The 12,580-nt window shown below is 48.0% G+C and overlaps 1 protein-coding gene across 2 annotated transcripts in view; it reads left to right on the plus strand.

Annotated features, from left to right (window-relative positions):
• Window positions 1-4,783, plus strand: part of LOC149450173 (threonine synthase-like 2) — a 63,828-nt gene extending 59,045 nt beyond the window's left edge. For both annotated transcript variants that reach the window (XM_089692327.1, XM_089692328.1), the window contains exon 8: window positions 2,932-4,783. In XM_089692327.1, coding sequence (XP_089548453.1) covers window positions 2,932-2,982 — 51 coding nt within the window. In that variant the 3' untranslated portion in view covers window positions 2,983-4,783. The remainder of the gene's footprint in view (window positions 1-2,931) is intronic.
• Window positions 4,784-12,580: the final 7,797 nt, after the last annotated feature.

Below are 12,580 nucleotides of genomic sequence, written 5' to 3' on the forward strand. Positions count from 1 at the left end.
ATTGTTGTGACTTAGATGACGTTCAGAGCACATTTTATGCCCAATTCATGCAAAACTCCACGTAATCCCAAGGGGTTCACATACTTTTTCTTGCAACTGTAAGTCTGAATATCAGCAGATCACAATTCTGCAAACTATTATCAGTTTGTTAAGATTTGTGACCGCGCCCTGTCAGTCACCTCCCCCTTCCTCACCCCTCCTTTTCTACTTTTATCCTTTTCGCTTCTACTTTTTCTCCTAGATTGGGCTTCTCCTATTTTGTTTTTTTTTTTATAAATACGATTTATATTCAACAATCATATATATTCAGTAGCCAAATATATTGGACTTTATATAAGCAGGCTGCTGTTTTATGATATCACCATGCCGCTTCTCCACCTCTTCCAATCAGAGAACACTTTAAACTTGCTCAGAAAATGCAAAGCAATCTCTGAATGGCACCCATGCTGAGCGGCTCAAGTTGGACCAATGTAACCATGTATAAATATCCAGGGGCGGACTGAACATTCGAGCACTCGGGCACTGCCCGAGGGCCCGGGATCAGTAGGGGACCCCATGAGATGCCCCTGGTACCTTTTATTGGCTTTTTCATAGACTTTTTTGGATGTGGGCGAGGACACAGGGGCCCCATGATCCCCTATTGCCCGGGGGCCCCATGAGTTGTCAGTCCACCCCTGAAAATATCAATATGTGAAGTTCTGCTTTAAGGTGAGCTTGGACTTTTACAGGTCTGTGAGAGCCAGAAATCTTGCTTGTTTGTAGGTGACCAAATACTTATTTTCCACCATAATTTGCAAATAAATTCTTTCCAAATCAGCCAATGTGATTGTCTGGATTTGTTTTCTCATTTTGTCTCTCATAGTTGAGGTCTACCTATGATGCCAATTACAGGTCTCTCTCATCTTTTTAAGTGGGAGAACTTGTACAATTGGTGGCTGACTAAATACTTTTTTGCCCCACTGTAGTTCCCTGCTTACAGGATATAGATGTGAACACCTTGTCTGGTTCGTTTAAATAATTGGGAACTACCTAGCAACTGGACACCAGAGAGACAATAAATGTCTTGGTCAGAATTAGGTAATCACGTACTATACATACTGTATATGACACAGCATATAAAGTGCAGGGTCAGGACTGTGAATCATACAGGGGTCAGAAGGGTGTAACATGGGGCCCTTACTTTGCTGGTGAGATCACACTGCCAGGCAGTAGGTGCATAGATCAGAGCTGAGCGCTGGAACAAGAGATTCAGCCCTGGACTTCAGGACATGACCTGGATCAGCAGGACACCAGGATTATGCTTCAATCCTGGGACAATCCCATAGACAATGCCCCACAGTTCTAGAAGGGGCAGGACTTACGTTGTGAGGAGCACAGGGACATTGCTGATAGTCCACTGTGTGTTAACTAATCTTCACTTCAGGTCTGTGAAAAAAGAACGTGGCTCCAACGTCCCCTAGCATCCAATCTCATCAATATCACAAGCGCTGCTCTGCTACATGAATCCTTGCTGCAGCTCTAGTGCTTGTGATGTGGAGAAGATCTGGCTTCAGGGGAGCTGCAGGGTGAGAAGACCAGATGAGTTTGGTGACACCCCCTCTCTATGCGTCGCTCGGGGAACATAATGGGAGCAAAATTGATGCTCAGAGAGGGTCAGAAGGTATATTGGTGCTAAGAAGGTGGTGGAGGGAATAGTAAACCTTAGCAAGGGGGACAATAATGCCCAGTGGAGGTGGGAGGGAACAATAATGCTCTGGGGAGGGGGGGAGGTTATAAGCAGGGTATGGGAGGAACAACAATGCGAAGATTGGGTTGAGGGAAAACTAGTCCCCAGCCAAAGTAGAGAGAACAATGTTGCCCAGCGGAGGGCGAGGGGAATAAAAATACCCTAGATGACTGTGAAAGGTGGGCGAGAACAGTAGTGCACAGAACTGGGTGTGGAAAAAATAGCGGTCAGTAACGGTACCAGTGTGTATTGGGGGGAATCAGTAGTGACCTGTGGGCTGGTTTACAATAGTACCCAGAGGGCGGTGGGGAGGAACAACAGCACCCAGTAGGGGGTGAAAGTAAACAATGGTGTCAGTGGACAAAACTTACCTTGCACTGCAGTCCTTGTCCCGCGAATCTGCTCTCTTCGTCCTCCTCCTTCTGCTACCTGGACTGAGTAGACTCTGTCAAGCAGGAGATCAGTTCGCCTGCAAAGAGCTGGAGCTGTGCGCTGTGCGCTCCATCTCTCGGTCCTAGACACACGGGATACCAGGATTCTGTTAAAATCCTGGGACAGTCCAGAGGAGTCTGGGATAGTTTTGGTGGTATTTGGGGTTATGCCAATCCAGATGGGCTTGAGACATTAAAGATCTAAGCCCTTCAAGAGCACCTATCTTTACATTTAGGCTCTCATTAAAGGGGAATGTGAGCTCTCTTATGACAGTGATAAACCTCAATTAAAAAAATGAATACATATGAAATGTTCATGACTGGGTAGGGCGAAACGCGTTGAGGCGCATGGCCTGGATGGAGCCTGGGCTGAGGCTGCTTTTACCATACAGATTGTTGGGTTTTGCTGGATGTGAGACACCTGGGACGTTCTTTCTACATTCTGTGAATGGCTGTCACAGTGCCGATCATTACTAGAGTGCCTGGGAGATGTCAAAGACTGTGCCAAAGACTGTGCTGAAAGCATGCATTGAGTGAACTCTCAGCACAGAAACTCCCGTCACCCAAGGAAACATATGTGTAGTGTGTGGGCATTAAAGCCCACCCTCTTTGCCGCTGCACATATGTGTTACATTGGCAAGAGGCTAAGATAGAGTGGATGTCACAATTTTATAGGTATGTGAAAACTGTTTTGCTCATACTTAGATATATTCTTCTTAATCCATGTAGCTGCCTTTACCCTTGCTAATATATTTTGTCTTCCTTTCTCAACAGAGCAGTTTATGGGTCATACCACCACATGGATTTCATTTGAAATTTGGATAGGCAGTTACTAATTCCCTAATCCCAGGGGCCGCCCACACCATCTACTACTGATGCCCCCCTGATGGCGGACCAGCTCTTTGCGAAAGCCAATAGTCTTCTAGCACCATCTGTATTGCCAGTTGCTGGTTTCCAAAGGATGTCTTACATTGTATTTGGAAGGATCCAAAGGATTGGGAATACTTCTTGTTTTAAACAGGGTAAAAAGAACACTCAATTTTCTTGTTAAGAAAAAAGAAATTAAAAACACATCAAGTATTAATTTCCAGGCCCTCAGGTGAGGAAGGAAATTCCTGAGTGTTCGCCATAACAATCAAGGCTGGAGATATTCTTTGAATATTGTGGTTCAGGCAAGACTTGCATTGTTCAGCCTTAGTCAGCAGCAGAGTAGCAGAAATGGAGCCGTTTCTGCTGTTTTTCTTTTGGTGGAGGTGGATGGGTCACTGCCAGCATGGAGTATTTCACAGAAGCAAGCACTGCTCCATCTAGATGTAGCCAATCCAAAGCCAGGCTACGGGGAGGAGAGATCTTCTAATCAACAACTCCTTCAATCAAGTTCACAATAAACAATGATTCAACTAATCAGAGCATCGCTGCTTCCCTTCAGAGATTGTGAGATTGGTAATAACAGTCTTTTGGTATGATGCAATAAAAAAAATGTCTAAAAGGCCCCACACATGAGCTTCAAAGGCATTCCTACACCTGCGCATAATTTGCATGGAAAAATGGCTTATTGTCTAACAATGTACCTATGCAGTAAACACGCTCCGTATTTTGTATTATTTCCAGACAGGGCAAAATTGATGGTATTTTTAGACCTCTAGACTCCTTAGGTATGGAAATTAAAACTACCAGGGCATGTTTTGTATTATGTTCTGAAGCGGTTGGTTTGACCTGGTCGGAACTTTTGAATATTATGTTCTGAAGCGGTTGGTTTGACCTGGTCGGAACTTTTGAATATTATGTTCTGAAGCGGTTGGTTTGACCTGGTCGGAACTTTTGAATATTATGTTCTGAAGCGGTTGGTTTGACCTGCTCGGAACTTTTGAATATTATGTTCTGAAGCGGTTGGTTTGACCTGCTCGGAACTTTTGAATATTATGTTCTGAAGTGGTTGGTTTGACCTGGTCGGAACTTTTGAAAAGTCTGCTATTAAAGCAGTTGTGCAGCTTAAATAAGAATGTGCTTTGTAATACCTATTGTGGAAAAAAAAAGGTGTGCACCCTCCTGTACACTTTAGTGCAGCCTTTCTCAACCAGGGTTCCTTGGTACACACTGTAATCTGGGCTGAACAAAAAAAAACTGAGGAGCTTGTGAGAAGTTCTTTGTACAATCGATGTGATGATAGTACCGCAATCTCCCCACTGAGCTATTGTTTTCAGAACACACACGATCAGCGCTCGCAGCCATTGGCTGAAAGCACTGATCGGATGTCAGTCGGCTACTGACTTTCCAGCATGCTCGTTCGACAGAAGCCGTCTGTGACATCGGCTTCTGTCAAATAATGACTTGTACACACAGACCAAATGTCAGCTGTTATCTACTACTGTACCAGCTGATTTCAGCCAATATTCAACCTGGCTATATGGGGCTTTAGGTTCCTCCAGAGCAGTGTTACTTATCCTTTTTACATTGAAGGGACCCCTGGAAAAAGTTGAAGATTTCGGGGAACCCATAAAGTAATGTTGAGATGTACAACTCACAGAACATTGGTTTGATCAGCAAGCTGTTGATATAACAGCAATTATTTTTTAAATAGTATTAAAAAATAGAATCAATATTAAAATATACATGTTTATTGTAAGACTTGTGCTTGCTTTTTTCTGAAAAAAAAAAATGCTAAACACTGGATAAAACTTGAGATAAGCAGAGTATGGGGGGGGGGGGGGGGGCAACAGAGCACACTACATGGGAGGCAGCAAGGCACATCACTTGGGAACAGTGCACACAGTGGGCCCCATTACATAGGATCAGGGCACCTGGGATCTGAGCACCTTACATAGGATCAGGGCACATGGTATCAAAGAACCTTACATGGGATCAGAGCACCTTACATAGGATCAAGGTACATGGGATCAAAGCACCTTACATGGGATCAGGGCACATGGGATCACAGCGCTTTAAATGGGATCAGGGTACATGAGATCACAGCACCTTACATGGGATCATGGCACGTGGGATCACAGCACCTTACATGGGATCATAGCACATGGGATCACAGCACCTTACATGGGATCATAGCACATGGGATCAAAGCACCTTACATGGGATCAGGGCACATGGGATCACAGCGCTTTAAATGGGATCAGGGTACATGGGATCAGATCACCTTAAATGGGATCAGGGCACATGGGATCAGAACGCTTTAAATGGGATCAGGGCACATGAAATCACAGCACCTTACATGGGATCATGGCACATGAGGTCAGAGAACCTTACATGGGATCAGGGCACCTTACATGGGATCAGAGTACCTTGCATGGGATCATGGCACATAGGATCAGGTCACCTTACATGGGACCAAAATACTTTACATGGGATTAGGGCACATGGGATCACAGCACCTTACATGGGATCACAGCACCATGCATTGGATCATGGCACACAGAATCAAAGAGCCTTACATGGGATCATGGCACATAGGATCACAGCACTTCACATAGGATCAGGGCACCTTACAAGGAATCATAGCACCTTACATGAGATAAGGGCACTTTACATGGGATCAGAGCACTGCACATAGGATCAGGGCACCTTACATGGGATCAGAACACTGCACATGGGATCAGGGCACCTTACATGGGATCAGAGCACCTTACATGGGATCAGGGGATCTTGCATGGGATCAGAGCATCTTAAATTGGATAAGGGCACCTTACATAGGATCAGAGCACCTTACATGGGATCATGGCACTGTACATGAGATCATGGCACCTTACATGGGATTAGGGCATTTTACATGGGATCATGACATATTACATGGGATCAGAGCACTTTACAAGTGATGGGCCAAACACCCCCCCTGTTCGTTTCACGGTTGAACATTCCAACCTAAGGAAAATTCAACTGTGACCTTCGAATCAGAGGGGACAATTCACTAGATAAGATACCACAGCAAATCGTAAGATACCGCACAGCTGCTAAAATACTGCATAAGTTATATTATTAAGTAATGCAGTATTTTAATATAGAAAACATTATTTAATGTTTCAGCTGTCAGCGGCATGACTAGTGCACCAGAGATAGGTTCATCCAGATCCCCCCCTTTTAATTATACTTAAAGAAAACATGACACCAATTTTGGAGTAAAATGGCCAACACGGCCTTTTATTAACAAACACGTTTTAACACACCAACCATTCCTTATAACAGAAACATACAGAGTTGCTGTTGGTCTTCGAAGGCACCCCCCAAAAATGATCTGAAATGCACCTGCAGACAACCATATTACACAAGGCCTCCAGCCGCAACCAACCAGCTCAGAGACAACCATACCATCTGCAGTGCAGCACCACCACCTTCCAGTTATACCTTGGTTAACTGGAATGTCCCCGGGCATCCCATACCATCGAGGGGTCCCACACCATTATCTGTACCTCGAAGATAAGAACCGCCTTCAAAGACCAACAACCGCCCATGAAACTAAATAACCCCCCATTCCCCCCCGTGAGGAACACAATACTCACTAAATAGGGAGAGCGGGAGGGAAGTTCTCTCACCAACGTCCAGCTCCGACTGAAGCCCCCCACCAGGACACCCCACCGTAAGATGCAGAAGAGCCCACCAACGCTCTCCCTCTACCAACCAGCTCCCCAGGTATACTTTTCAAACCCCCTGGCACTATACTTAACCCTTTCTATTCTTCCTTCCCACTCTAGGCCTACCCTGCGCTAATTCTTTTTTCTTTTCTGCTACGGGCATTTCTTTGTCAATGTTTCAGCTGTCAGCGGCATTGTCCGGCAATTAAAATTTGTTTAAAAAAAACAGCGTAGGGTTCCCCCCTCCCCATGCCTACCAAGCCCTTCAGGTCTGATATGGATTTTGAGGGGAACCCCCCACGCCAAAATAAAAAAAAATGTGTGGGCATTCCTCCCAAAATCCATACCAGACCCTTATTCGACCATGCAGCCAGCAGGTCAGGAAAGGAAGGGGAACGAGTGAGCGCCCTACCCCCGAACCATACCAGGCCACATGTCCTCAGCATGGTGGGGAGCTTTTGTGGGGACAAGGGGCCCCCCAGATCCCGGACCCCCTCTATGTAAATGAGTATGGGGTACAAGGTACCGCTGCTTATTCACAAAAAAAAGTGCAGTGTAAAAAATGACAGTAGACATTGTTTGACAAATCCTTTATTAAAAACAAAAATAAAAAAATGTCCCCCTGAAGTAGATCCAAGGTCAATCACGATGCCACCTTACATGGGATCGAAGCACCTTACATGGGACCAGGGCACCTTACATGGGATCGGAGCACCTTACATGGGATCTGACTAAAGACTGTTTTAAGCCTGCTGTGACTCCTTGTGGCTTCACAGCTGGCTCCCCACCACGAATGCATGAGCTGCACTGTGATCTGTGAGTGGTCCTGCAGCTTCCTAGGAACTTTGAACTGTCCCAGGAGACTGCAGGAGGTGAGGAGAGGGACAAATTTCCTCTGGGATCACCCAGGCAATGGCAGCAGAAGTGAGAGTGAGTACTTGTCAAAACCAAGTACCCACTCCCCCTTCCCCTTCCAAAATAAAACAGCTTTGCATTAGTGGCAGAGTAGGGAGGAAAGGAGTAGGAACAGCAAAACTTGCAAAACAGTTTACATCAAAATCAACATTTATTCCTTTAGTCTTCCTAGGACCAATGTTTTTTGAATCTTCAATCCATTACTATGTGTTTGTTTAGCACCATAGAGATTTAGAGAAGCCCAACTTGGGAAACATTGTCTGTAGCGCAACCCATCCCCACCTAAAAGAGCCCTGGAGAACACAAGGTGGTTCCATAGACTCTGCACCTCATCGGTGGGGGACTCCAGAAGAGGCTTGAGACTGCTCTGTGCAAAACCATTGCACAGAGAAGTTCAGTTTGACATTTTTTTATTAAAACAAACAAAAACAACATTTTTAGATCCAATTTTAACCAGTTGCCGACCAGCCACAGTACATATACAGCGGCAAAATCGTGTATATATATATACGTGATTATTATTATTATACAGGATTTATATATGTGGCTGCACATTTGCGTGCAATTAAAAAAAACGTGCTGAGTACGTGCGCCCCCAGCACACATGTCCGATACTCACGGAAAGGTCCCGATCTCCTCTTGTGATCGGAACCTTTCCCGATCATGTGACAGCAAATCACGGCAGTCACATGACCCAAAAACCCCACCCGCCTCCCGGCTTCTGAAACCCTTAAAGGATCGGGAGGTGCCGGCACCAAGGAGTTAAGGTCCTGGAATAGCCTAGCCAGTCTCCAGACCTTAATCCTATGGAAAATTTATGGACGGAGATGAAACTTCCAGTTGCCAAGTGACAGCCAAGAAACCTGAAGGATTTAGAGATCATTAGATTAGCGTGGACCAAAATCCCCCCTGAGATGTGTGCAAACCTGGGAACCAACTACAAGAAACATCTTACCTCTTCTGTGCTTGCCAACAAGGGTTTCTCCACCAAGTATTTTGTTTGCGGATCAAATACTTATTTTGCTCACAGAACTGCGACTCAATTTATATCATTTGTATCATGTTTTTCCTGGATTTTTGGTTAATATTCTGTCTCTGTCATTTAAAATACACTTCCGATAAAAAAAATTACAGACCTTTCATTTCTTTCTCAGTGGGCAAACTTTCAAAATCTGCAGGGGATCAAATCATTATTTTCCCCACTGTATTTACAAATTCAGATGCTAGAGGGCAGCAGATCTCTACACTGGCACAGCAAATGCAAGATGTACAGAGGTGAAAGTTCAGTGCAAATGCAAATTAAAAGCAAATGCAAGAATGAGACACTTGAAAAAAGCATCAGTACCGTATTTGCCAGCGTATAAGACGACCCCCTACATTTCCTGCTAAAATGTAGTGTTTGGGCTATACTTGCCGTATAAGACTACCCCTCTTCCAATGCAAAACAGTGGGAGGAATAGTGCCCCATCATCGGTGTCAGTGGCAGGAATAGTGCCCCATCATTAGTATCAGTGGGGGAATAGGTGCCCCATCATTGGTATCAGTGGCAGGAATAGTGCCCCATCATTGGTATCAGTGGCAGGAATAGTGCCCCATCATTGGTATCAGTGGCGGGAATAGTGCCCCATCATTGGTATCAGTGGCGGGAATAGTGCCCCATCATTGGTATCAGTGGCGGGAATAGTGCCGCATCATTGTTATCAGTGGCGGGAATAATGCCCCATCATTAGTATCAGTGGGGGGAATAGTGCCCCATCATCGGTGTCAGTGGCGGGAATAGTGCCCCATCATCGGTGTCAGTGGGGGGAATAGTGCCCCATCATCGGTGTCAGTGGCGGGAATAGTGCCCCATCATCGGTGTCAGTGGCGGGAATAGTGCCCCATCATCGGTGTCAGTGGCAGGAATAGTGCCCCATCATCGGTGTCAGTGGCAGGAATAGTGCCCCATCATCGGTGTCAGTGGCAGGAATAGTGCCCCATCATCGGTGTCAGTGGCAGGAATAGTGCCCCATCATCGGTGTCAGTGGCAGGAATAGTGCCCCATCATCGGTGTCAGTGGCAGGAATAGTGCCCCATCATCGGTGTCAGTGGCAGGAATAGTGCCCCATCATCGGTGTCAGTGGCAGGAATAGTGCCCCATCATCGGTGTCAGTGGCAGGAATAGTGCCCCATCATCGGTGTCAGTGGCAGGAATAGTGCCCCATCATCGGTGTCAGTGGCAGGAATAGTGCCCCATCATCGGTGTCAGTGGCAGGAATAGTGCCCCATCATCGGTGTCAGTGGCAGGAATAGTGCCCCATCATCGGTGTCAGTGGCAGGAATAGTGCCCCATCATCGGTGTCAGTGGCAGGAATAGTGCCCCATCATCGGTGTCAGTGGGGGAATAGGTGCCCCATCATCGGTATCAGTGGCAGGAATAGTGCCCCATTATTAGTATCAGTGGGGGGAATAGGTGCCCCATCATTGGTATCAGTGGCAGGAATAGTGCCCCATCATTGGTATCAGTGGGAGGAATAATGCCCCATCATTGGTATCAGTGGCGGGAATAATGCCCCATCATTAGTATCAGTGGGGGGGAATAGTGCCCCATCATCAGTGTCAGTGGCAGGAATAGTGCCCCATCATCAGTGGGAGGAATAGTGCCCCATCATCGGTATCAGTGGGGGGAATAGTGCCCCATCATCGGTATCAGTGGGGGGAATAGTGCCCCATCATCGGTATCAGTGGGGGGAATAGTGCCCCATCATCGGTATCAGTGGGGGGAATAGTGCCCCATCATCGGTATCAGTGGGGGGAATAGTGCCCCATCATCGGTATCAGTGGGGGGAATAGTGCCCCATCATCGGTATCAGTGGGGGGAATAGTGCCCCATCATCGGTATCAGTGGCGGGAATAATGCCCCATCATTAGCATCAGTGGGGGGAATAGTGCCCCATCGTCAGTGGCAGGAATAGTGCCCCATCATCGGTGTCAGTGTCGGGAATAGTGCCCCATCATCGGTATCAGTGGGGGGAATAGTGCCCCATCATCGGTATCAGTGGGGGGAATAGTGCCCCATCATCGGTATCAGTGGGGGGAATAGTGCCCCATCATCGGTATCAGTGGGGGGAATAGTGCCCCATCATCGGTATCAGTGGGGGGAATAGTGCCCCATCATCGGTATCAGTGGGGGGAATAGTGCCCCATCATCGGTATCAGTGGGGGGAATAGTGCCCCATCATCGGTATCAGTGGGGGGAATAGTGCCCCATCATCGGTATCAGTGGGGGGAATAGTGCCCCATCATCGGTATCAGTGGGGGGAATAGTGCCCCATCATCGGTGTCAGTGGGGGGAATAGTGCCCCATCATCGGTGTCAGTGGGGGGAATAGTGCCCCATCATCGGTGTCAGTGGGGGGAATAGTGCCCCATCATCGGTGTCAGTGGGGGGAATAGTGCCCCATCATCGGTGTCAGTGGCGGGAATAGTGCCCCATCATCGGTGTCAGTGGCGGGAATAGTGCCCCATCATCGGTGTCAGTGGCGGGAATAGTGCCCCATCATCGGTGTCAGTGGCGGGAATAGTGCCCCATCATCGGTGTCAGTGGCGGGAATAGTGCCCCATCATCGGTGTCAGTGGCGGGAATAGTGCCCCATCATCGGTGTCAGTGGCGGGAATAGTGCCCCATCATCGGTGTCAGTGGCGGGAATAGTGCCCCATCATCGGTGTCAGTGGCGGGAATAGTGCCCCATCATCGGTGTCAGTGGCGGGAATAGTGCCCCATCATCGGTGTCAGTGGCGGGAATAGTGCCCCATCATCGGTGTCAGTGGCGGGAATAGTGCCCCATCATCGGTGTCAGTGGCGGGAATAGTGCCCCATCATCGGTGTCAGTGGCGGGAATAGTGCCCCATCATCGGTGTCAGTGGCGGGAATAGTGCCCCATCATCGGTGTCAGTGGCAGGAATAGTGCCCCATCATCGGTGTCAGTGGCAGGAATAGTGCCTCAACATTGGTGTCAGTGGCAGGAATAGTGCCCCAACATTGGTGTCAGTGGGAGGAATAGTGCCCCAACATTGGTGTCAGTGGGAGGAATAGTGTCCCAACATTGGTGTCAGTGGGAGGAATGGTATCCCATCGGTGTCAGTGGGGGGTGGAATAGTGCCCCATCATTGGTGTCAGTGGGGGGGGGGAATAGTGCCCCGTTGTTGGTGTCAGTGGGGGGGAGTAATAGTGCCCCATCGTTGGTGTCAGTGGGAGGAATAGTGCCCCGTTGTTGGTGTCAGTGGGGGGGGAGTAATAGTGCCCCATCGTTGGTGTCAGTGGGAGGAATAGTGTCCCATCATTGGTGTCAGTGGGGGGAGGAATAGTGCCCCGTCGGTGTCAGTGGGAGGAATAATGCCCCATCATTGGTATCAATGACACCAATGATGGGGCACTATTCCTCCCACTGACACCAATTACACTTGCTGACCCTGTTCTAGTATGGTGCTGCTGCAGCCAGCATATGTGGTTGCAGCAGCACCTCTACACTGAACACTTACCTGCTGCTACTGCACTCGATTTTCGTGGGGCCACTCGGCTCCGCCCCCTCACCGGCGATTGGCCGCCTGTGTGCCTTTCCTGAGCTACAGTTCTGGCGGCCAATCACCGGTGAGGAGGCGGAGCCGAGCAGCCACCCGAACATCCAGTGGCCGAACTGAGGGAGCAGCCGAGCTTCCTGGACCGGATCGTCGTGGGACCGGAGCCAGGTAAGAGACAGCCCCTGCCCACCCCTGTACTTAGTGTCCCTTCCGAAGGGGGGGGGGGGCAGCACCGCGCCGCCCCCCTAAAAAGTGTCAGTATGCCGTATACCGGCGTATAAGACGACCCCCGACTTCAGAGAAGATTTTCAAGGGGTAAAAAGTCGTCTTATACGCCAGCAAATACGGTATATACATGTGCCTACTGGC

This window comes from Staurois parvus, unplaced genomic scaffold (assembly GCF_062004578.1).
Source record: "Staurois parvus isolate SC_StPar_1 unplaced genomic scaffold, SC_StPar_1.0 ptg000581l, whole genome shotgun sequence".
In the NCBI taxonomy this organism is placed as follows: domain Eukaryota; kingdom Metazoa; phylum Chordata; class Amphibia; order Anura; family Ranidae; genus Staurois; species Staurois parvus.